Source organism: Tachysurus vachellii, chromosome 11 (assembly GCF_030014155.1).
Source record: "Tachysurus vachellii isolate PV-2020 chromosome 11, HZAU_Pvac_v1, whole genome shotgun sequence".
NCBI lineage: Eukaryota > Metazoa > Chordata > Actinopteri > Siluriformes > Bagridae > Tachysurus > Tachysurus vachellii.
Genome location: NC_083470.1, coordinates 8,384,215 through 8,410,856, shown reverse-complemented (window position 1 = coordinate 8,410,856; position 26,642 = coordinate 8,384,215). Strand labels below are relative to the sequence as shown.

The window sequence follows — 26,642 nt, the reverse complement described above, 5'->3', positions numbered from 1 at the left end:
GTATCGTTTGAGTTATCTTCTTACTCCAGACAACCTGCGTAACATTCGACGGGACAGAATGACAGATTCTGGGTTTAAGAAGCCTTTTAATTATAAGCCTTACACATTGTCATTTTTAATTATGCAGCCTTAATTCCTTCCTACCAGATGAGGCTTAATAGCATTGCGTTATTGTTTCTTTCTTTTGTGCCAGACTTCTCTCTATTCTGTTTTATCCATTCAGCCTGAATCCTGTCCCCTCAGGCACTAAAAAAAAGGGTAATCATATCAAATCATGAATTTCACATATTTAGCTATAAAGCTTCAGATACTCTGCTAACACTTTTGAACTTCTCAGACAGATGGGGCAAAACCTCTTGTCTTAAAAATACATGTGAAAACTTAATGTGCCAAAAACATATACCATACACTAGCAAGTGGAGACGGGAACCAGTATCTTGAGAAAGCTTGCTTCAAATAGGAGGTTGGTTATTGCAGTCTAATGAATCATATGGCTACCGGTGGTATGATTAATAACGACGAAGGTATAGTGAAGTTCTGAAATAGTCAGTCGTGTGTTTACCATCTGTGTGCGCCTAATTAAATTCCACAGTGGGGTCGTCATGGATTCACTGTGGAATCTGATTATTTTCTGCTGCTCCTGGGGGGAATATCTCACATGGCTTAACCTTTATTAGAGAAGACTGAGCAATACAGCACAAGTTATCCACTTTCATAAAAATAATACACAGACTATGACTGCACTCGATATCAATTAAATAAATGTTTAATGCACTCAGATGCTTAGATTATCTGGTATGTCAAGGATATAAGTATTTTCTGTAGGTATGCGATCAATTTGAATTGAGGGAAAGTAATCATTATAAGACCACCGGTCACTAGATGTTATTAGTGGTGTGGATTTTTTGGAACACATCGTTATGGCTTCTTGGTTGCTGGTCGGAACAGCCACAGCATACACTTATTTCTGGCAACAGGACTGCTGTGCTTGGATATTTTTGGGAGGGTATCCAGAACTGAGCAATGAAATGTTGTTCCACATAAAACATGTACATGTACTGTACCAGCACCACAAACACCATCATAGCACTGCTCTGAAGAATATAAAAAATATTTTTAAAGGGACTTTATGCAATGACATATGTAACAAACTAAAACTTTCTTCACCCTATTGTAAAGAGAGTTCCTGACATTGTTACAGGTCTCTGTGGTTTGGAGCCTAAGGGTAGAAGAGATAGCATACTCTCTTCCCTGTCAATCACAATGACGCAAGCGGATCATCGCTGTCTGTAAGTTCATGTATACAGATAAAAGCAGATAGATTTTTGTCCAAGGTTGTTACACTGCCTTATGATAAAGAATGAGCAGCAGTGCAAAAATATGCATTTGGCTGGCTTCTTGTGTTTCAGAGGAACCACATGTTAATCTTAACCTCGCCAGTCAGTTGCTGTCATATGATAGGGATATATCTGACTGGTGGGTGGGAATTGGCAAAAGACCAAATTCTGGAAAAACAAACAGGACAAATTAGACTGAATGAATAAAAGCAAGAGAAGACTTGCAGTGTATTATAAGGTAAGCTAGCTACACCTCAGGAGGTACAACCTCAGGCCATGGCAGAAGAAAGCGGAAAGTCAATTCACACATGCATAGTACATGTACTGTTATTTTCTGGCTATTGTAGCCTTCAATGCCACCAATCCCTAATACCACAGTATTGAATCTGCTACAACCCTGATCAACATGTGGTTCTTGCTGATCCATTCATCCAATAATCCAGGGTACTCAGAACATACCCAGTCACACATTACAGACAATTTAGCGTGCCAAAAAGTCAACCTACAGCACACATCTTTGGACTAGGAGAACATGCAAACATGACACACAAAGAGCAGAGCCACTGATCCCTCTACCAACCTTGGAGGTGTGAAGCAAGTATGCTATACACCAATCCATGCCATGATCAGATGAGTTTTTAATTGTTTTTTTAGTGGTAGTGTTAAAAGTAGTTGGTTTATTGGTAATAGTAGTAGAATAATTATTTTCATTATCTTGAATATATGCAATTATTTTCTATACATGTTCAGACTATCCATCAAGAACATTAAAAAGCAGCTATTATATATACAGGAATGGTAAGGCTTCATCGTATTTCATCTGTTCTACATTAGAGACCACAGAAAGAGCTTTCTTAGAACACAAAACAGCCTCTGTGGCATTGGCATTAGCATTCATATCTTTTTACTGAGAGCGGCAGAAAGAGAGCGACAGGCAGAATACATCTTAATGGTTTTGCTTTGACATGGTTGTATCTATGCCCTCGCATCCTCCATTATACTTACGCAACCTTTAGCCCAAAATGAAGACTAATTCGATCTCTACGGTCGCTCTAGACAGCGTGGTTTACCACGGCTGTGTGTTGCACTCATAACAAAGCTACAGAATCTTCCTAAGTATCAGTGGCAGTCTTTTCAAACCCCACTCCACTCTGCCTTGCTTATATGATATTAGTATTCTGCCTTTGGATTAAAAGCACTGTGATCACTGTGCCTCGATTCGGATTCTTGCTCTTTGTATTCATAAAAAACTAGTTGAGAAATGATTAATTGATGAAAATGTAAATGTGCCAGTGAGATTCATTTATTTTTTTTTTTGTAATTTTATAAGATCCCTCATTGTACTGTATAATACTCATCAGTGCCTTGTTTCTGTGAAGAATTAGTTGGTGAAGAAAAAAATGATCAGATATTAAATTTCTTTCCTTTTAAGTCTTATATTCGTGCTCAAAATTAATCCATACAAAGTTGTACTGTCTGTCAAGGAGTCCTGTAATGATATGCTGTAATCAAGAAGCTCGTTAGATTGTCATCAGACTTTAGCATAGTAGAAGTCATGCAGACTTTAGCATAGTGACAAACACAACAATCAATCACACATTAGAAATTTGTGGGTCAAACCATTAGCTCAGTAGTCTATGCATAATAATTGCAAATAACACAAAGACATGATGAATATCTATGATAAATATTGATACTACAAGGATTTAGGTTTGATAGTATTTAGGTTTGTCATATGAACATGGAAAGAAAGAAGGGAAGTCAATTTCACCGGAAACACCTTAAACAGGAATTTACAAATAAATACGCTACTTAATAAACTAGCTAGCTGTGTATCTAGAGTGTTGTGGCTTCTTTGGGATCTATTTCCACTAGTGGACCAAAGACATCAAATCATTTGTACATATTGTGTAATAATATATTGTCAGATATTCAATATTAAATTCTTGTTTATAGAACTGCAATATCATACTCACAATTATAATGAATATTGACATGCCTGTGATTACCTACAGAACACAGCCCTTGTTTACACCAAGTTTACATCAAATCAAGTAGCCGCAATCTAAATTGTGAAATATTCTTAATTGTTAATGTACCCTTGTGAGCAAGTGATTTATAGAGCCTCTGAGCTTTCAGGGTGATTTTTTTTCATTAAGCATCACTAATTTTTATGTTGTGGTCACAAGATGCCAAAAATGGACCTGTGAATTGTATTACTTCATCCTGCTGTATGACATGTTGTGGGAACCTCAAATTTAATTTCAGAAGACTAAAACATTTCAGTAGATTTAGAATTAGATATTGTATCTAAATAACTAGAAGAGAAAGCATAATTTTACTACTTACATTCAATGTACTCATTTAATATCTGCAATGTTATATATTTTTTCTATATTTCTCTTTCCCAGCTGATATGGCATGTCATTAGTGGATTTAACTTTTTTAATGTCTTTTTAAATGGTATCAATATTTTACTTTACGTAAAGTTTCTATGTACATTTTCTACCCCTGCGTAATATGTGGTCTATTTGTTTGGAACAAGTTTGAAAAAACATCTAATTGCCTACCTTTGTGTTATACAGGTGCAACTCAGTAAATTAGAATGCCGTGGAAAAGTTCATTTATTTCAGTAATTCAACTCAAGTAGTGAAACTTGTGTATTATATAAATTCAGTACACACAGACTGAAGTAGTTTAAGTCTTTTAATTGTGATGATTTTGGCTCACATTCAGTCTTGTCAAGCAAAAACAATTCAAGAATTTGGGTGAACTTCACAAGGAATGGACTGAGGCTGGGGTCAAGGCATCAAGCCACCACACACAGACGTGTCAAGGAATTTGGTTACAGTTGTTGTATACCTCTTGTTAAGCCACTCCTGAACCACAGACAATGTCAGAGGTGTCTTAGCTGGGCTAAGGAGAAGAAGAACTGGACTGTTTCCCAGTGTTCCAAATTCCTCTTTTCAAATGAGAGCAAGTTTTGTATTTCATTTGGAAACCAAGGTCCTAGAGTCTGGAGGAAGGGAAGTCCAGTGTTAAGTTTCCACAGTCCGTGATGATTTGAGGTGCAATGTGCTGGTGTTGGTCCACTGTGTTTTTTGAAATCCAAAGTCACTTCACCCGTTTACCAAGAAATTTTAGAGCACATCATGCTTTCTTGACCAGTTTTATAAAGATGCTGATTTCATTTCCCAGACAAAAGCACAAAAAGTTGGTTAAATGACCATGGTGTTAGTGTGCTTGACTGGCCAGCAAACTCACCAGACCTGAATCCTATAGAGAATCTATGGGGTGTTGTCAAGGGGAAAATGAGAAACAAGAGACCAAAATTCAATTACAATTCACTAAAAAGGTTTTAAATTATTGGTCTTATGAAGTATTCAAATTTTTGGAGAATTGGTGGGTTTTTGTTAAATGTAAGCCAAAATCATCACAATTAAAAGAACCAAAGACTTCAGTCTGTGTTACTGAATTTATATAATACACAAGTTTCACTGTTTGAGTTGAATTAATGAAATAAATGCACTTTTCCACGACATTCTAATTTATTGATATGCACCTGTATATATAGGATTATATAAGGTACAAATCAGCAGTTGGACCAAAGAACCAAACCATGATAGCTTGGCAGTGCTGATAGTTGAACATTGTTCCACTTTGGTGCCCAGTGCTGAAGATTGAGGTAATGTGTAATATTATCAATCATGTCCATGCTTAGGTTCATGTTGGTGCAATTATAATTTAGCTGATATTTCTGTTTGTGTATTTTTAAATGTAGTTGATTGTCATGAGTTTTCTTTGACCAGAAAATAAATCTGAAATATATAACCTGGTGACTTCAGTAATCTTACCTTATGGATTTAATAAACTTGAAACTTAAAAATGAACTTAAAAAATGAATGAATGAATGAATGAATGAATGAATAAATAAATAAATAAATAAATAAATAAATAAATAAATAAATAAATAAAATAAAATAAAATAAAATAAGATGAAAGAGGCAGCAAAAGTTGTTAGATAAATATGTACCTGTAAATACCTGTCATCCAAAACCTGATGATGAAACCTATGGTTGCATATGAATGCAAGATACCTAACAACATATTCTGATATTTAGGTCTTGCTGTCAGGTTATGTGACAGTGGAAGGACATCTGGTGGTTATCTGTGACACTGCAAAAATCTGTTTGTTCACTATAACAAATAAATTCTGAATGTACTAATTCATTGCTTGTTAATTTAATAAAGCTTCCAGACTGATGGTACAAAATCACCTCTCAATGAAGAACCAGACTCAACCTTCTGAAAAGAATGAAAGAAAGAAAGAAAGAAAGAAAGAAAGAAAGAAAGAAAGAAAGAAAGAAAGAAAGAAAGAAAGAAAGAAAGAAAACAGTAGTTTGTTGTTAAAATTGTATTGCTGTACTTCAGTTCAATCCTCCCACATTACTAATGACAACACACACACACACACACACACACACACACACACACACTGTCTATATTACATTCAACAGCATCTGTTGCTGTGACGGTTATCTATGCATTTATCTAGCTCTTTATTGTAAGATTCAAAAATAAATAAAACCGTTATTACAATAAGGCGCACAATTCATATGGAAATTAGATGGTATTAACTGCTGGTCAGGGTTGCCAGGTTTAGATTAATTATCCTTAACGAAAATTTTCAATTGGAACACTTTTTAGACTTTACGTCTTTACTTCACTATAAGTTTGGTTAAACAAGTAAAAATGAACAATTACATCCTGATTAGTTATCAGGATAAACAAAACATTTTTTTATCCCAGTGAATTAAAATCGTGTGTAAAAGTTATGAAAATCTGTCGGATTTGTCGGAGGTGGGTTGCCAAATCTCACTAAATCCAAGAAAGTACAAAAGAATAAACAACCCTTCATTAACATAAGACGGGACTTCAGCTTGGATATCACTGTGTGTGTAGCAGATGGCCAGGCTGGGATGTCAGTAGTTGTCAGATGGTGAGGGTTTCAGTAGTCGCAGATTCTCAAAGTTGTTTTCTGGCCCGTTTTGTCCATTTTAACAGTTTATTCATCAAAACCATAGAGATCTTTACCTAATCTTCTACACTTGCTTGGGGAAAAAGGTTTATTACTCATTTCATAACACTACTTGTATGTGGACTGTGTTTCAGGGTAAGTGGTCAATTTCTTTTAGTTCTTTTAATTAAAACTACTTACTTACTTACTTACTTACTTACTTACATTTAACTGATTGAGGCACTGAAGAGCTTCAGGTTTGCATTAACTGACCAGAACTAAGTAAAATATGTGATTGTAGTGTTAAAATCTGAAAGAGGAAGACAAACAGAAAGTTGGAATATTTGGGAGTATACCAGACAGGAACCCTTTCAGATTTTTTATTAGTAGTTGTAGTTTTAGTTGTAGACGTATTTGTTTAATAAATCATTGTAAAAGTGTCTACTGGTGTTAAGATTACAGCCAGATTGCAGCTAGTAGCATATTGCTTTTAAATGATTAACTTTCCTATTATAAACCCTGTATAAATATTAACTTTATGGTCTGTGTTAAACTGTTTTTAAGCACATTTTAATCACTTTCACAACACAAGACTGGGCGATATGAAATACATTTACATAATGTAGATAATGTAATAAAATATGCTTATTATAAGTTATTAATTATGCATATTAAAAATATCATGAAATCTTTTCAGATTTTTGTTTTGTAAATACCTTTAATGTCTATTTAGAAGAATCTGTTATGATGCTGACGTATTTAATCTTTCAAATCGTAAAATGCTCGTTTTTTTTAGTTTTAGTAGCTTTAGTTTTAGTTTTTAGTAGCTAAAGATTTAAAAAATATTCTTTTCGTGTTGTGTTTATTTCTTGTAAATTTTGTAAATTTACTTTTGTAAACATGAAATATTTACTGACTTTCTAATTGTATTGCTGTCAGTGTGTGTTTTGGACAATCGTGCTCTTACACGTTTATCATCCATCGCATAACAATGTCTATATGTGAAATTCAATTAAATTTATTTACTGTATAGCGCTTTTAACAATTCGCTTTGTCTTAAAGCAGCTTTACAGAAGTATAGAAACAGAATAATAATTTAACAAAAAATAAAAAATAAATAAAAGCTAAATGAGACACAATATTTAGGTTTGTTTTCAACTTTTATAAACTTTAATAAACTTTAAAATAAACATTAAACCTTTTTAGGTATCATTGAGAATTAATATTTAATTTTAATCACTTGAACAGAGTCTAGTTTTATCCTGATTGTAATAGTATATCCTAAATTAAGGTTAAAATATTATTGGGTTGTTATAGTTACAATCACTTGAATTATAACTTCTGTAGGTGCTCTGGTTTGTTGAATGTTTTTCGGTAAACTTTTAAATCAATTTTACATAAAAGAAATATGTAAAACTGACTGGAATGGAAGTGGTGAAGGTTGTCTGTTTTGTTTAACTGCACTTACATCAAAACAAGGCAGCTTTTGCACTGTGGGGATGTTTGTAGTCTTACAAGTGCTCTGTGTGTGTGTGTGTGTGTGTGTGTGTGTGTGTGTGTGTGTGTGTGTGTGTGTGTGTGTGTGTGAGTGAGTGTGTGTGAGCGTGTAACAGGATTGATGTAGCCTATTTTAGTTTTTACTAACACCTTTGGTAAGTCCATTTGCTGAGATGCTAGAAAGTTAGTTTGGGGCTGTAGTGGGGCTTAACAAACAAAACAAACGTAAACACATCTTTCACAATTAAAAGCTGTTTAAAGTGTTGCAAAAAAAGATTTAAAAATGCAGTTTCTGGTACTAAATGTCATTAGAGCTACAGGTGGTAGTGTGTGATGTTGGCTGAGAATATTTCAGCACCAACACCTTTTTGCCTCTGTCAAGAGGTTATGGTACTTCCAAACTAATGCAGAAAAGGTTATTTTAAATTAGCATGGATTTGAACCCAAAGATGAGCTTTGGATTTGAACCCAACCGAAAATCAGTGTTCGGAACTGAAGAAAGAAGTCCAAGTAAACAGAAGAAAGTTCAGCCACAGCAACTTCTAGCATGTTTTACCAACAGACTATATATAAACTTATGGAACACTTTATAAAGCCTGGCTCACATTGTGTGATTTTTCATAATCCTTCACAGTTGTTGCTTGTCAGACTGTACGAACATGATCCCCATGTCACACTGTAGGATCTCCCTTGTCATCATGTCAGACTGTATGACAGTCAAGACATGTCAAAATCCGACGCACACAAAAAGACTTGTCTGGGGTTTTACGTCTTCAATCTGTGACACGTTCAGACCCGCATTCTCTAGCTAAAAGGCCAGTTAGCGGCAAACGAAATCTGTAGCATTAATTTTGTTTATGACAATCCTTGATGTTAAAAACAGAACTTCCCTGAGGTGGTTTGAAGTTTTTGTGCTAAGTGCTTCATCAGGTTTGGCACTCCTATTGGTTCTTGGTTTGATGGTCATCATAGGAGATGTCACACTGCAGGTAAATGTCTGAAATCTTCTGACACTACCAGAACATAATCAGAGGAACAAAATGATTGCAACAGCCATTAATCGGCTGTCGATCGCCATGTCAAACTAGAGATCAAAGACTACAGATTTTACCCAAGGATTTTCAAAATTCAGAGTGAGGTAGACTTAAGGAACACCTCATTCATGCAATTACCTAATCAGCCAATCATGTGGCAGCAGTGCAATGCAGATACAGCCAGCATGTTCAGGTAACGTTCACGTCAACCATCGGAATGGGAAAGTGTGTGATCTCAAGTAATTTTGACTTTTGCATTTCTATAAGTGCTGATCTCCTGGAATTTTCACACCCAATAATTTCTAGAGATTACTCAGAATGGTGCGATAGGAAAAACATCCCGTAAGTGACAGTTCTGTGGATGAAAACTCATTGTTATTAAGAGAGGACAACAATCAATGGGCAGACTAGTTCCAGCTAACAGAAAGGCTACAGTAACACAGATAACTACTCAGAACACTTGTGGTGAGCAGAAAAGCATCTCGGAACACACAACATGTCAAACCTTGAGGTGGATGTACTACAACAAGAAAAGACAACACCAGGTTCCAATTTTGTCAGCCAAGAACAGAAAACAGTGGCTAAAGGTTGACCAAAACTGGATAGTTGATGACTGGAAAATGCAGCCTCATCTGATTAAACTCAATTTCTAATGAGGCATACAGATGACAGCTTCACAATTTGGTGCCGATATCATGAATCTATAGAACCATACTTGCCTTGTATCTACAGTCCAGGTCCAACCAGTCTGTTTCCTCCCCACCATGTTTTTGTGCTTCTGTCAGCAGGATAATGCACCGTGTGACAAAGCAAAAGTCAGTCTCAAACTAGTTTTGTGAGTTCAGGGTTCTTCAGTGTCCTTCTCAGTCACTGGATCTAAATCCAATAGAACACCTTTTGGATGTGGTAGAACATAGGATTCACAGCATGAAAGTGCTTTTAAAAAATCTTTCTGAACTGCATGATGCAATCATATCAACATGGACCAGAATCTCAAAGCAAATCCTTGCAATTCTACAAGAATTGAGACCCTGTACAGTACAGTACAGTACTGACAAAATACTAAATAGTTAAAGACTAAGGATTTCTAAATTCTATGCAGTACAGGAATACTGACATATCAAAGAATGATCCCAGGGCATTGAACCCAGCATGAATGAGTTTACTCTTATCATTGAAAGTTGTTGGTAGGGAAAGAGGAGGAAGAACTGAAGAGAGTGACTGTTGAACTGTGGTTTCCTGATAGTGGATTTGTGTCTGTGTATTTCTAGAGGCAGTTCTCGGGTAGTTTTGAAGCATCAGCATGCACACACACACTCTGCTGGCCTCTTCTGCTTTTGTGCCGTTTCATCCCTAATCAGAGCATTTCTAAAAGATGTAACCATGGCACGGAATGCCTTGCCAACTGTGGGAACTGTGGGAAAAGGGTTTATTATATGCACTGTGGGATTATATAAGGATTTAGAGAAACTAGAAATAACATTTCATTACCTTTTCAACATGATAAATGGAGTATGGGTTTGGGTTTAAATGTGTTTTTATTTCTGGAATGAAGACCACAGGATCAACAGGTTATACCGTAGATTAATCACAATACGGGATACCTTAATATTAAAGCAATTTATTCTGAGCCAGGAGATGCCATTATTATTAGCACAAAAGTTTGCACCCCCTTTGACATGCTCTATATGTTAGCTATGTTATCTGAATGGGATTCAATGCGATTCAGCCTGCGAAGCTAACACAAAAGACACCAAAATATACAAATTTATCATTAAATACAGGGTATTCAATTATAGAGTAAACTATACTATACTAACAATATAAAAATGGAAGAAAGAGACACAGAGACACAAAATTACCAGAAAAAATGCTACAGATATTTGACCAAAATCCAAAACAAGCTAGTCAAATAGAGTCAAATAGAAGTCTACATTAATATCAGAAGTAGCATTTCATTGTTACAGTATTAATATCTTAATCTACACATCTGTACTGTTTTATTTGTGATATTGAATGAATGCCTGTAAAAAACATTATAAAAATTTGGATCAACTTCAAAACAACAGTAGTATACAATAAATGTCTCCAGTTGTGTCTGCAGACCACAATGTAGTGATGGGGGCAAGGGCACGTTAATTACTCAGGGTGATATTTTTAACAAGCTATTTTCATCTTAGTACTAAAATAGAAATCCCGACAATTATGTTTTCTAAAAGCGTTAAGGAGAACTGGGTGTCTGACTCAACATTTCTTGGACATCAGGCCCTGAGTATAGAAATTGAGAAAGCTGTGCTGAGGGGTTTACGATTTAGAATGGTCTTAAATGTTTAGGTAATGTTCTTAGTTATTATAATTAATGACTACATTTTTAATGTCTATTTTCATGATCATGTATATTGTAGTAGTTCTTTTTCTCTACCGTTGGCAGTCTGTCACATTTCTGAGTTAACTATTTTTAAATCATCCCATCAAATTATTTAAATCATCCCATCAAAGCCAATGCCAATATGTGAGGATACATTTGTTTAGTCTTTATAAATGAAACTATCTTTTCTCATGAAGAAATCATTCAAATTTCTTTTTTTTTTTTTTAGATTTAATTTGAATGTACATTAAGGTGCTCTTCAGAATTATTGGCCCCCTTCATAAACAATGAGCTAAAGGATAAAATTAGAAAATAAACATTAAATAAATTCATCTAAAAATTCCTTTCAGCTCAATATGAAAAGGTATTTATATTTGTTATAAGAGAAAATCATTAGAAACACTTTTTAATAGTAGTATTTTCTTAAGTAAATAAAAACTTTACCAAAAATTTACAAAACATTTACAAAGAAAGACAAATTGTCATTCATCTTTTTTTTTCCTAGAGGTTGATGTATAAGATTAGATTAACCATGAACATTTAAAAAAAAAAACTATTAACATCATAGACTATTAACCATGAATGTACCGTTGTGTAATCTAATATTAAAGGAAAAGTTTTAAAAAATAATGATTTTAGAAAGTACATATTATAAATAGCTGAGGTTGTTTCACTTGTATTGTAAAGCAGATACCCGTATGTGTAGAACAATGAGACAGAGCTCACTTCCGAAACCTGCATCCTGTGTTTGAGTGAAGAGAGCTAGTGGAAGGCAGTATAGGCAGAAAGATGGTGGCAGAAGGAGGGGCAGAAATCCTGCTTCCCTCAGACTTGCCAGACGGGAACTTGAGAGAGGGGAGAAAGGTTACAGGTGTTTCCAGAGCCATTGCAACTATTGTCATCGATTTTTTGTTTAGAGTTAAGTGGAACCCAACAAAGAATTAAATTAATTCTGTTGAAGTGGTTGGAATTTCTTTCTCTTTCAGGGCTTTACACACTGCTGGTATATAAGCATATGAACACGATCAGATTGCACAGGAAATCCATTCATGAAAAGCTTAAAGCCATGTTGAAACAGGAAATGTTATTCACCTAATCACACTGCGCTGTGATTTTGGCTCATGATTGAAATATTTGCTTCACTTTTCAGTAATAAAACACTTGTCAATAGAAATTAACCATATCTAAATGATCACTTTCTTCTCTTCTCTTTGGCCCTCCAGATGTGCATTTGGACTAAGGATTTTAGGGCTACATGCAATGAACAATACAGGAATGCATTCCCTGTGAAGATGTACAAGGACAACATGTAATTCGGCTAATTCTCCATTTTGGGTATTAACTCTTGATCCACAATGACAGACCCCTCGATGTTGGTGACAGAGGGGGTGATTCCCACAGTGGTGTCAACACACAGCTGTGTTATGGAGGTCAGGAAGAATTATGAGGTCATTCCTTCAATAGCCTGCACCGTGTGCTTTATACTAGGGACTCTCTACTGCTTCTGTGGTGAGTATGTGCTGAAATAATGACAGTGATGTCAATCCTGGGGAATAAAAATCTACCTCAGAGTCACTTTCACTCATCTCACTCATCTTATCTCTATGATTTCCTTGAGGTACCTGGAAGGTAGATCCTAAAATCAGAATTTAAAAAGCAGACTCTGGTAGGGTTTGTTTTTGATTAATGCTTAATTAGTTTTTTATTACTATTTGTCATTACTATGTCAACTTGGCCACAGTGGATGTAAACAGGTTTATTGAAACTTAGCAAGGCCAGAACTAATAGGAAAAATAACACTGCTAAAGAATATAGGTGTGCATGTGATATAAAAAGATATAAGATTTAAAATCACCAATCAGCAAATAAAATATCTGTAAGTGTACTAAATATACGAAAATACATTATATATTTATTTCTTTGTGTTTGTTTCTTTCTTTATCAATGAAACATAAATGCAGGTGAATACCCATAAATGTATGAAATGTATAAAAAATACATTCAGTGAAATTATTTTTACATTTTATGTATTTGATTGTTTAACATTTAATAGTATTTTTCATATAATTCAGTTCAAAATATTTTTGTAAACTTTCTTTAACAAAATTTCATCAATAGTTTTGACTTCATTCATTCATTCATTCATCTTCTACCGCTTATCCGAACTACCTCGGGTCACGGGGAGCCTGTGCCTCAGGTGTCATTGGGCATCAAGGCAGGATACACCCTGGACGGAGTGCCAACCCATCGCAGGGCACACACACACACACACTCATTCACTCACGCAATCACACACTAGGGACAAATTTCCAGAGATGCCAGAGTACCCAGAGGAAACCCCAGAGGCACGGGGAGAACATGCAAACTCCACACACAAGGTGGAGGCAGGAATCGAACCCCAACCCTGGAGGTGTGAGGCGAACGTGCTAACCACTAAGCCACCATGCCCCCTAGTTTTGACTTTTTATTTTTTATTTTTTATTAATCCTTACCTTCCAGATTAAAGGCTATCTTATAACATATGCCCAGTGGATTTTTTTGTAGAAAATTAGTATCTATTTAATCTATTCCTCAAAAACATAACCACTGTACAGACAGACATTTTTTGTAGCTTCAGATTTCACTGTTTTTTTTTTGTTTTTTTTTTACCAGCTTTGCTATAGCTTTTTGTTGTTTGTTTAATGAGTCAGTGCTGGGGTATTTCCCATACTGCTCATTTCTTTCAAACCTTCTCTTTGAATGTTCAGAGCTAAGCTGCATATCGTAAATTCTCGGATCTCCCACATCTGATCATGGAACTGCCCTGTGTTTCTTTCACAACTACATGGTTACCAGAATTTTCTTGAGTAAAAAAACTCCAATGACATGAATAACATCTAGACTGCAATGACTTAGCTGCTCAGTGGTGTATATGTTCACCGGACATGTCACACAGGGAGCAGCTTTGGGAGCACTGGTGTATACGACAGCTTGTTTCAACACCCACTGGTATCAAAGCTATAACAAATGAGTGTAACAACTGGAGCATCCTCATGAGTCGCAGTACGCCATCGTTTCATAAGACATAAAATGCACACAGCACATCTTAATAACTGTTGGTTGAACATTTCCAAAGTTAGAAAGAGCATAGAGAGATTTATGTCACAGCAGCTGCTGGAGGCTTTTTATTAATCCAGGTGTGTGACAGATAAAATATAACTTGATTTGGCTTGCCTATTAATTTTAGTTATTATATTAAATTTTAAAAAAAACTCATTGTAGTAATCGCAAACTCAGCATGGACATCTTTAGCTTCTCTTAAATCAAAAAGTACTGAACTAAAAAACAACACAAATACTTAACCCAGTTGGAAGCCATGTTTGGTTTCCTTACATGCTCCGTGCTGACTACCGCCCATTGTAGGCCTTGACTTTTTATAGAGCATGCTTCCTGTTTTCTGGCCTTCTTCTTCTAAAGGAGGGGAACATTTAGGATGCTGTTTTACTCTGTCACGAAATATTTTCCCCATCACAGACAGAATAATGACTGGTGAATGTGCATGTGCTGACATGGGCACACTGTGCAAAAAAAGTGTTCTTTAATATGAACCTCAAAGGATTCAATTTCAAAGTGAATTTCTTTCCAGTACAATGTTCCATGATGACAATTTTGTAAGAGAATCCAACGCTTGGCTTGTAAATGTGTTCTTAGGAGGAAGTCATTACATAGCTGTGTTTAATACTTACTTTGAAGCTCTGTTTGTAAAATCATTCCTAATTCTGCATAATTATGTGGAAGCTTATCTTGTGTGACAAGTCTCTTCCGTGTTTGCAGGATACCGCTGTTTTAAATTAGTAATGTTCCTGTCTGGGCTGGCATTTGGGACTGGCATAGGCTACCTGCTGTGTCTCCGAGAGCAGCTGCTGGACTCACCGCTGGACGCAGAGACACGGGCAGGCATCTCTCTAGGCGTTGGCTTACTGGGAGGATTGGTGAGCATATTAGTGCGTTGTGTGGGTCTGTTCCTCACTGGTCTCCACCTGGGCCTGCTGTGCTCCATCACCGTGCTGTTGGCAGCTGGACAGTATTACCCCGTCCTCAGTCCTGTGTGGGTACCTGCAGGAACAGTACTTGGCACTGGTGTATTTTTTGCTGTACTGACACTCTGCTGGCAGAGAAGCATGACCATGGTGGCTACAGCAACTCTTGGTGCCGCCATTGTCATGACATGTGTGGATTACTGCATGAAGACACCAATGCTGGTGTGGAGAGCACATGTGGGGCTGCAGAGGAACCAAGAAAAGGCGCTGTGCTGGTACAGCTGGCTGATGTTGGGCATCTGGATTGTGGTAGCAGCTTTGGGAAACCTAGTGCAGCATAAATTCACTGCCAAAGGAATGTCACACACTGAAGGTAAGTGGATAACCATTTCATTGTTTAGTCCTTAGTAGTTGGACTTAATTAAGGCAATTCAAATACTTGGAATTCTCAATTTTCCCACCAGTCTGGCCATGCTTCCTCTGTTGTTGGTGTTATATTCCTTGTAAATTGCCTTATAAGGGATTGTGAAACTCTTTTTTTATGTTTCCTCTGTGTACTCCCGTTTCCTCCCAAAGTTGAAAGACATGCATTGTAGGCTAATTTACATCTCTATCTTGTCTGTAGTGTATGAAACAGCATAAGTCTGTGATTGTGCCTTTCTATCAGTTGGCATGCCCTCCGGGCTGTCCCCTGCCTTGTGCCCAGTGTCCCCTTGGATAAACTTCATGTTCCCTGTGAGACTGTGTAGGATAAGCAATAAAATTGATGGATGGACGGATGGATTTCAGGATGGATGGATGGATGACTATAGTATATACTATCATAATCTTTTAGTTCTTAAATCTAATTGGCCAAAAGGTATATTTATAACAGCCCAGCTTAAACAATAATCAAATCACAGGTTAAGCGAATTTAGGCATTTAGGCAAATCACAGGTATGTATGAATGGTCTCCTTTTAATATAAAATTGTTTTGAAGCAACAACACAGGGACTTGTATGGACAAAAGTCTTGCACACATGTAAAGAAATGCCTTAAATAAAATATGGCTTAAAAATAATGTTTTCTACATTAAAGAAACACAGTCTTACAGTTAAAAATCCAGAATAATTGAGGCAGTCTGCCATAACTTAAGTTATGTAATCTCAGTTATATTTTCTAAAAGTTTCTTGGAGAATTTCCAGAGTTCTTCTGGACAATTTGATTGTAATACTTTAAGTTATAACAGGAACCTTTATTGTTGATAAAGGTTAATTAACCAAGTAATGATATTTATAAAATGTATATATATATTGGTTATAAATATCATTACTTGGTTAATTAATTGTAGAATAGAATTGTAGACAAATTGCAATAGTAATGTAGAAGTGTGTGTGTGTGTGCGTGCGTGCACGCACGCGCGGGCATGCGTGTGTGTGTTATTAGTTATTACACTGAGTAAGGTTTACTGGTACAGGAGGACCATGATTAGAAAGCAGTTCAAGGTTCATTAAAGAGCTGTTATCTGTGTTACTTATTAACTTATAGATTTGTTGGGTAAAAAACATTTTAAATGGCAAAACCTTTAGTTGAAAAATAGTAGTTGTACACCTGTGGTTTACAGTTTACAGTTTAGGCAGTTTGGGTCAGACATGATACAGAGTTTCTGGAGCCAAGAATATTAAGAAATTGTAGAATTAACATGTCTAATAGAGAAACTGAACTGGTCAGGAAGAGTGGTGTGAAGCTGCAATCCTACGTAATCCAGATTGTTGTCAAAGAATAATGAGGCAAAGTTTTAGGCATGTAATCAGCTTTCTCTGCACTTGCAGATAGTTGTTAAGAACAGTTACTTTTAACAAGGAGACAGTGTGTTATACATGTGAAGTGCTGCATGTTAACACACTCATATAGTGCTCATTATAACAAGCTGCCTGAAGTACACAGATCTGTGTACCAGACCTGCCTGTGTACTTGAACTGTCTGACCTGATTATTTTTAGATTACATAACTAAACTTTTCAGACATTTTCCCCCATTTAACAGCAATGTTACAATAAAAAGTAAGGATGATTGACAGCTTTGTATTTATAATGTATGGAACATTCTTGTTTTTTATGGTGAGGTTCATTCAAAGGTGGTTTAGATCAGGCATCATGCGGGTTTTATATTTAAATTTAAATTCACATTTCCAGCATTTGGCAGACGCCCTTATCCAGAGCGACGTACAAAAGTGCTTTTAAGTCTCTATCACTGAATACATTAACTCTGGTTCACTAGGTTATTTGTTCATGTGTTGTTTTATCCTTGGCAATTTTCTCCCCTTTATGGAAAAGCTGACTCACTGACTTACAGACCAGGACCATAAGATCAAGTCTACTGTGGTAAGTGTCCTTACACAGCTATACTGCCCACCTTAACCTTGTCCTCTCTCTGTGGCAGTGATAGTGAGTGGAAAACAAAAGCAGCTCCAGCTGATGAAGATCAGACAGACAAATACACGTCGACTTCCAGCCGGAAAATATCGCCGCAGACCTCCACCTCTCAAACGATACGCAGGAGATGTGCTCGCTCCGGTAATCAGCATCCAATTTCACACTCACAGAAACAAAGTGTTTTTAATCTATAGAGCTACTTATCTGTCAACTGTAACCGTACATATGCAAAGAGATGAATTTTTAAGTCACAAAGCCACAGCTGTATTCTATCCCCAATTAAGAAGTAACTTAAATCTCGCAAAGTCAAACCTTATATAAAAACTTCATCAGTTTTAAATTCTCAAATTGTGTTTTACATGTTTACAAATTTCCACCAATCAGTGGACAACCTTCCAGAGCACACAGCGTCAAGTCAAGTTGCAGATTTACAACATTAAATGTGTTTTTTGTGTTAAGCTCATGAACTCTTACGTCTGACTTCATATTAACTCCATTTGTTTTTCCTCAAAGCGTGAAACATTTAAACATTTAAACATGGTATGTTATGGTATATTTCGGCTCATTGCAAACAGAACTTGTAAAGCCGATTCTTTCTCAGCACAATCAGGTGCAATCAATTATATTCTGCTACTGCCACCTGTTGGTGAATGGTAGCATTGCTATAATATGGTGTGTGTATACTGTATACATTTCCATTAGTAGGTTAGTATATTAGTAGTGTATATATATACGTGTGTGTGTGTGTGTGTGTGTGTGTGTGTGTGTGTGTGTGTGTGTGTACATAATTGTTTAAAATATGTTTTTGAGCAACATGTTTCGACCAAGCTAACCAGAAATGGAAAATAATTAAATATAGATAGGGTAAAGATGTAAATAGATTACAACTACAACATTGTAAGGAAAAATATTGTAAGAAGAACTAAAAATAAATTGTACTGACACTTTAGTGGCATTTCACCAATTAATATCCATGGTACTGTAGAAAAGAAACCTTTATGGAACAATATTGGCCATAAGTCTTAAGATTATTTTTTTATCGTAATTAAAAATTTTTTTTTAATGTTTTTTCATTTTATTTGTCTTGGTCACAGAGCTACTTGGCGAACCTGCGCGAGAGGCAGACGAGCACGGGCTCGTCTATGAGCAGTCTGAGCACAGTCTACCACACCATGATCGACTTTGACTTTGAGACAGGATCCATGGTGCCTCTCACAACCTCCTCACCTGCAGTGATCAGGGTGTGAATGAACTCAGAATCATGCACAACCACCCAAACACCCCTTCACACACACACACACACTTGGAAAGAGGATTTGACAGTGTTGAGTAGCAGCTGAGGTGAACAGACTAGACGAGTGCTTCAGAGAGTGTGTATGTGTGTGCTGACAACTTGGACTCTGATTTGACTAATAACAAGTCTGTGGAGTCTACTGAAGAATGAACACTGAATCTTCTCAGGACTTCAGGGTGCATAAACGCTTAAAGCCACAAATACTCTAAAACTCTTACTCGTTACTTTAGCTCGTTACTTTAACACAACCCTAACTAATTTGCATTCAGCTTTGAAAGTCAGATATATAACAAATATTTCTGACCTGTCCTGCTTGTCTGCTCCTGCTGTTATTTTTGTTAGTATCAACACACAGTATTTTCTTATGAATTCAGTTGGTTCCGTTTCCCTAAATTGTAAAGATATTAGTGATTTTTGAGTTACGATTGAATGAGTGTAGTAATCATGTGATGTACTGTAGTGCTGCATAAATACTATACTGTCTCCATTACTCTCTTCTGTTAATGTACATGGCCTTTCTTTCTTTATATCTGGCTGATTCCACCTGCACGAAAGTTAAAACTATCCACTTCCACAAGTTTTCAGTAGAGGGCATGTCACATCGCAGTCATGATAGGTGTTTTCACTGATTTGTCTGTCTGCTGATTTCAAGGTAAATTTCTTTTTGCCAATTTGGGTTTGTTCTTTTGTTTGGTTTCCAACTGAACTTAATTAAACAATATTTTTAATACTTTTAATGCTGAGGGAGATATAGGGCTGAATATGGACGAATGGATGAACTAAACACTGCTTTATGGTGAAAGCACTCTAATTATAACCGTAAAAGGACCTTAGTTTGCATTCAAACCAAGCACACATCATATCTCTCTCCTGAGCTATGGATAAGAGTCTTTATGAACACATTTAATCTCTCTCTCTCTCTCTGTCCCTTCAGAACTAGTCAAATTTATATACATATATATATATATATATATATATATATATATCAGCCGTCCTGCACGCTATTATTGTTTTCAGGTCAAAATGCATTTCCTCTTTCCTCAAAGAAGTTTTGTCTATGAGCGTAGACAGGGAGTGTTTAATCTTATCCACAAAAGGGCGATGTGAGTGCAGGCTTTCATTCCGATCGAGCAGGAACTACACCTGATTTCACCTGATTAATTAGTAGCTCTTGCCTTTCTGTAGACTCAGGTGTGGATTCTGTGTGATTGGAATGAAAGCCTGCACCTACACATAACAGCCCTTTCCAGAACAGATTGGACACAACTGGTCTAGACTACCTTAAGGAAATATCACATGCATACATTATCATTAAACTCTATAACACTTGTGAGATTACAGTCACCAGTGGCCTTGTGTGGTCCTAAAAACAACTGAGCTTGATTTTGTCTGTCAGTGACAAGCAATTTGTGCTGGAAGTGAAAACATTGATAAACGTGGAATTCAAAACAGGATGTTCAGCTATTCATTTAAAACACAACAGGCCCTACACCTAATGCTCCAATGTTGAAAATGTGTGCTTGGGTTAGTAGTATTAGGCTCCTGATAAATGGTGTATTTATTAAACTCAGCAAAATAGCCACAACATTGATAAAGAGTATATATACACTGCATAATTTAATATATTGTTAATATATTCCTAAAATATGATATATTTCATTTTCTAAATCAGATATTTTTCCCTCGTGAACAAGCCAGAGGCAATGGTGACAAAGAGAAATGACATGACATGATATTAGGAAGAAACATGAAAGGAAATCAGAGTCCAAAGGGAACCCATTCTCATCTGGGTGACACCGGACAGTGTGATTATAAACAATTTCCTTTCTATAACTGTACACTATATAGTTAAGTGCAATTGTGTAACCAGAAGCTTTTGAGCAACTTATGAATATGAGTGTCAGTGTCCTTTCTGAATTCATTACAGTTTTGATATAAACTTTTCTTTTGAAGTTATTAAATGTTCAATAATTGAGACTTGATTGCAGAACTGATTGTGGTAATTGCAGTCTACAGCCATCTCCATGGTTTCTAATTAGTATTATCCACAGTGTTTAATACTAAGTAAAGATTAAATCATTACTGTTGTGTTTGTGTTAATTTCCACACTGCATCCAGCGCTCTCTCATGTTTAGCGGGTAACCTTTCTCGATGAAGCGTCTGGGGCTTATGCGCCAGTACTGGTCTCCTTGAAAAATGTAAACATGACCATTAGTCCAGGTGAATGCTGCGTCTGGATTGGATGGTAACCCAGAGATGAGATGGGAGAGGGGTTTAGGAAATTGTTTCAGTTCATCAGGGGAACCCAGTTCATCCCACTGCCAGTATTCGAAACCCTGAAAGACCAACAACATACACTTAATGAATCAATCAATGAGCTATTTATATGTAAATTGAAATCCTAAGAGGCCTTTTTAAATGTTTGAAGTATTTGAGAAATCCTTTAACATCCTATTTATTACGTAGTAATTATTATGTACTTCCAGAAACATATTGTGGATATTGAGTCTCCAATAGCAGAGATGAACTCTAAAAAATGTTTCTAAAAAGTTACAATTTTTTATTTCAATTTGAATTTTACTAAATTATTGTAGTTTCTGCATTGTGTAACATCATCACAACACACATTCATCCAAATCCCTCATCGACTCACATGTGTCCAACATGTGTACAGCATCATAGGAAGTACTACAGAAAGGACAACTGTGTCTTCACTGCTAAGGAGTTTAAAAGAAGAATCTTTCATTTCTAGTTAAAATGAAAGTTAAAATGAAAATGAAAATGAAAGAAATGAAAGATTCTCTTTCATGAAAGAAGACTCTTTCATTTCTAGTTAAAATGAAAGTTAAAATGAAAATGAAAATGAAAGAAATGAAAGATTCTTCTTTTAAACTCCTTAGCAGTGAAGACACAGTTGTCCTTTCTGTAGTACTTCCTATGATGCTGTACACATGTTGGACACATGTGAGTCGATGAGGGATTTGGATGAATGTGTTGTGATGATGTTAAAGTTTAAAAGTAGTTATAGTTAAAGTAGTTTCCTAAAAAAAGCACAAAAACTTTTGTATTTTTATTTTTAAAAAGCTGTAGAATTGGGACCGATTGAGGGGCCGATTGAATGCATGTTTCCAGAATTCTTATATTCATATATACACAGATATGTAATGTGCTATAAAAAGTAAAGTGAGTGGTCTGGGTCAGTTAATAAATACTGAACAAGCCATCTTTATCTTTTTTAGATTAAGTGCATGCTGTGGGTGCTTTACCTTAATAAAAATGAGTTTTTTATTTGTTTGAAAGTAAAAAGCGGCGTCGATGTTTGGTGGGATAGCAAGCAGCTGGGGATAACCATGGTCCAACTTAAAGCCAGAATACCTCCAGACTTTATCACCTGGAAGAAAGGGATGACGTGTACTCATGTAAGATTAAACAATCACAATTAAAAGCAGATAAAGGAAATGTTTAATGTATTTTTTTGGAGATATTTTTTGCTATAAAGTAATACTATGTGATTTTCTGACTAACAAGATGAGTCTAAATCCTTCACTCGGATATGAAGGTGACTGATGAGTATCTGAATTTGCTTTGCTGGCCAAAGATATGCATTTTTAATCAAGTCACCTTTTAAGGACTTTAATCAAATGAATGCCGGTCAAAACAGCCAAGCAGTCCAAATCAAAGCTGAGGGTGAAAGGCGATGCTTTACCTTTAAGAAAGTAAGACTTGTTGGTCCTTTGCGAATGCACAGCAGCATTTATATAACCAGGCAGTTCCTTCCACAGGATGTTAATCCGTATCGGTGTGTTATAGCCATCATCAGATATCGTCCATACATACTCTCCACTGAATGCAAACGTCTTGTGGAACGGCCCTAAACAGAAGAAACTTTTGACTTACATCCCAAATCACCAGCTTAGCTTAATGTGCACACTCTAATATGATATTGTTTATATAGTAACATCATTCACAGGGACTTATGTGGTTAAAACAATAAAAAAAAAAAAAATAAATAAATAAATAAATACATAAATAAATAAATAAATAATAATAATAATAATAATAATAATAATAATAATAATAATAAAAAAGTTGTATTATTTAACAAACAGAAAGTATAATCCTTGATATGGTGAAGTTCATGCTATGAGACATTTCTTTCATTTTCTTTCATTTATGGAAGAAGTTTCTAATAGCATGTTTTCCATCTCAGAAAAGTCTTTAATAAAGGACTTTGTACTTTCCTTTTTCATGGCAATATGACACCCTGTGGTGTTTTTGTCTTATCTTCAACAGAGAGAAGAAAGAGAGACTGAGAAGGAACAGTGGGTTTTAGCTGCTCTAATGAAAGTCATAACAGGAACTAAAGTGTTTCGTGTGTATTCCACAACATCAAAAAAACAATAAACATAATGACGTGTCCTTCATTAATAAATTCTAATGTTACTTGTTGGTATGTTCCTGTGGTATAAGTGGACTTAAACACTTTTGGACATGATATAACCAAATAACCAACTTTAGGATGATAGCAGTACTTTCACATAAAACCTTTTTCCTGTAAGATCACAAGTATTTTATTCCTTACTTGATGAGCCAGCAAGGGTAATGTGTTTATAAAACAAAAGGGTCTTAAAGTTTCAAGTTTAGCATCATTACTAATGTATCTGTACAATAAAATCTTTTGAATATGGTGAAAAAGTTAAAACACACTGATTTCAAGCAAAAAAAATGTCTTTACCAAGCATTATAGCATCCAGTGAGTCAGTGCAGGGATCAGGTGGAGGTGAGTCTGAGGATACTGGAGGTTGTTCCTCTGGTTTACCTTTAACAGAAAGGAAAACCTGTTGGGGCTTTGAGAAAACTTCAGATAAAAATCAGATTCCTAATCCTCCATTAGAAGAATTAGTGCTTTGAAGATTTCAGCAACATGTGGGATTAAAGCCGGACCATGTTCTCACCATACAGTGCCTGGATTCCACGGATATCATCTGGATGGAGCTGAAAGTTGTCACGGTAACCAGTGTACACAGGGCCCATGAGAGCACTGGAATACTGCGAATGGTCTAAACCGAGAGCGTGGCCGATCTCATGGGCTGCTACAATTCTCAGATTTGCTCCATAGTTTTGCCTCTCAGTCCACAACTCCTCTGCATCAAAGTGCACAATGCCGGATTCTGGACCTTCAGCGTGAGCCAGAACATCTCCTGCAGGAACAAGACAAGATGTTTGTCTTACACTGTAATGAAGATCAGTCAGCCAATTTATCCAAAGAAAAAACACTTACATAGTACATACTGCATAGTATACTGATATATTGTATTGTATACTGGCAGTTTTTAAAAAAATAATTAATAGTGTATATAAAAAATTATTCAAATTACTGCCAAGAGAGGAATTCAGATTTTTTTTAGCGTTCAAAGAAGAAAAAATACTGCATCAAAAATTCAACATTTTTTTTATTTTTTTTTATGAAAAATAACTTTATGAAAAATAACTTCTTATCATCCACCAAACTACTTCCTATCAGTTAGCAGTTACTATGAAAACAATAATGCATTAGAATGAGTGCATTAATATAAAACGCAATAAAAATTAAAGCAGAACTGCTGTTAGAAAATGAATCACCTTTTGACCAGTCACTTTCAAAAAATTAACATTAAGGATCAAAACACTGTAAATAAAAGCAATAATAACCATCCAACACTATAATGATTGAGTCTCTGCATCAATCAGTCCCATAAAGGTGCATTTTCTCCATTTCTCTCTGACACACCTGGTCCATCAAATGGCACTGGGCAGACACTGTCCCTTTTGTGAAAGGACATTTTGATGTCAGCGTTTCCTGTAGTGACCTCGTAAAACTGGAGAGGTGTGACGTCACTCCAGTACTTGAACGCTGCCTTTATAGCTGTCAGTGTTTGAGCCATTCCCAGACCCTGAGCATAGTCAAAGACACGATAAGTCAGCTTCTTCTTACGCCAGAAACCTGTTACAACACAAAGTAAAAACCTTTCACTTACATTTTCACAGCTGGGGATTTTTACAAATGATGTTATTTATAACAAAAAATCTGATCATTTCCAGATAATCCTGAACATGAATTGTCCTGAACTGGTGCCTAATCTTATCCTTAAATGGCTGATGTGGGTGCTGGTTTTCACTCCAAACAAACAGGAGAAACACCAGATTTCACCTGGTTAATGCTGATCTTGGCTTTTATTAGACTCTGGTGTGGCTTCTGCTCGGATGGAATGAATCTGCACACACATGCTGGCCCTTAATATCTAAAACTGGACACCTGCATTAGTTTATATCAGGTTCAGAGTTATAAAATCCACTTAACTCACCCAGGATACGATATTTAAGAGTTCTGCTGTTAAAGGGATCCTGAAGGCCACAGCGCGGCTTTTTCATTATGGCTAGCGTAGCATTGTCCAGCCTGCCTGTGATTGGTAGGGCTGTCACTTTCTGGAATATTCTAGTAAACACAGGAAGGAAAACCAGAGAAACTAAAACTCATATAGTTTAATGGGCATTATAGGGCAGTGGTGGATCAACAGTTAAGGCTATGGGTTGTTAACAGGAGTACTGAGGTTCAAGCCCCCAGTGCTGAAAAGCTGCCACTGTTGGGCCCTTGAGCAAGGCCCTTAACCCTCCCTGCTGCAGGGGCACTGTGTCATGGCTGACCCTTTGTTCTGATCCCAAACTGGAAAGTTGAGATATGTAAAGAAAGACATTCACTGTGCTCTAATGTATAACAAAATAAAGTATTCTATTCTAAAATGTTAATCTAGCTCCAGACTAACCACACTAATAAAGTGTGCAGTTGTATACATTACAAAAAAAAGTTTCTCTGATTAAATTTATAGCTGGAATTTAATCTATATTTTTTTCACATAATGAGACAAAACTTGAGCCAATGAAGTTGGAACCGTATTTAAAAGGCGACACAAACATCTCAGTGAACACTTCAGACAAGACTTTGTTTTGTGAAACTTTACAGTCGGCTCAGAAAATTGGGACCAGATCTGTGAGAAAGTGGCACATAAAATAGATTGATGGAATGAAAAGGATTATGAGACCTATTGATGTTAAACTCTTGATAATCTCATAATAACTCATGTGTTCATTTAAAACGTGAAGCATTTAAAACTTGGAAACATGAGAATGTGTGTGTGTGTGTGTGTGTGTGTGTTACCCCAGTGCTTCAGTTATTTTTTCCAGCTGTGGTTCTTGCTCTTGCAGAGATGTAGACAGATAGCCATATCGCTTTAAATATCTCTGAAGAGCAGATTTCATAAATTACAGATTACAATTCTATTATTTCTGACACAAAATAAATACAACCTGAAAGATGTAGTTGGCATGTTGGCATTTGGTCTTACTATAGCCTGCTCCAGTTCTGTTTGATGCGACGTTGTAAAAAGTGGCATCCCGATCAGCATCAGGAACATTACGGCGTTTCCCATCTTCAGCACATGGCAGCTCCACATATTTAAAAGAAAACCTTCACAGCTGTCACTCGTCTTCAGTGTCACACTATTATCCCACCATGCAAATGAGCTAAAAAAAAAGGAAGTGCAGTTTAATAAAATACTTGTGCATCAAATTCTATTACCATAAGCTGTTTGACTGCTGTTATCCTTGTTTGTGCGGATTTTTCGAA

General features: G+C 36.1%; 2 protein-coding genes across 3 annotated transcripts; one reads left to right on the top strand and one right to left on the bottom strand.

Moving 5' to 3' along the window:
* The first annotated feature begins 6,276 nt into the window (after positions 1–6,276).
* On the top strand, positions 6,277–20,918 carry LOC132853734 (transmembrane protein 198-like). Of its 2 annotated transcripts, none has more exons than XM_060881669.1 (5): positions 6,277–6,336; positions 12,477–12,762; positions 15,067–15,645; positions 17,693–17,826; positions 18,780–20,918. In XM_060881669.1, exons 2-5 carry the CDS (start codon positions 12,609–12,611, stop codon positions 18,930–18,932), a joined length of 1,020 nt encoding a protein of 339 aa, XP_060737652.1. In that variant the 5' UTR covers positions 6,277–6,336; positions 12,477–12,608; the 3' UTR covers positions 18,933–20,918. The 2 variants fall into 2 exon arrangements, with proteins under 2 accessions (XP_060737652.1, XP_060737651.1); XM_060881668.1 differs by having other exon boundaries at positions 6,283–6,510.
* A 157-nt stretch (positions 20,919–21,075) lies between these two features.
* Positions 21,076–26,445, bottom strand: LOC132853731 (matrix metalloproteinase-19-like). The gene is made up of 9 exons (XM_060881667.1): positions 26,362–26,445; positions 26,175–26,257; positions 25,324–25,454; positions 24,750–24,962; positions 23,935–24,180; positions 23,715–23,798; positions 22,686–22,850; positions 22,246–22,370; positions 21,076–21,315 (listed from the first exon to the last, which is right to left on the bottom strand). The coding sequence occupies exons 1-9, from the start codon at positions 26,443–26,445 to the stop codon at positions 21,076–21,078; spliced, it is 1,371 nt and encodes a 456-aa protein (XP_060737650.1).
* Between the last annotated feature and the right edge of the window lie 197 nt (positions 26,446–26,642).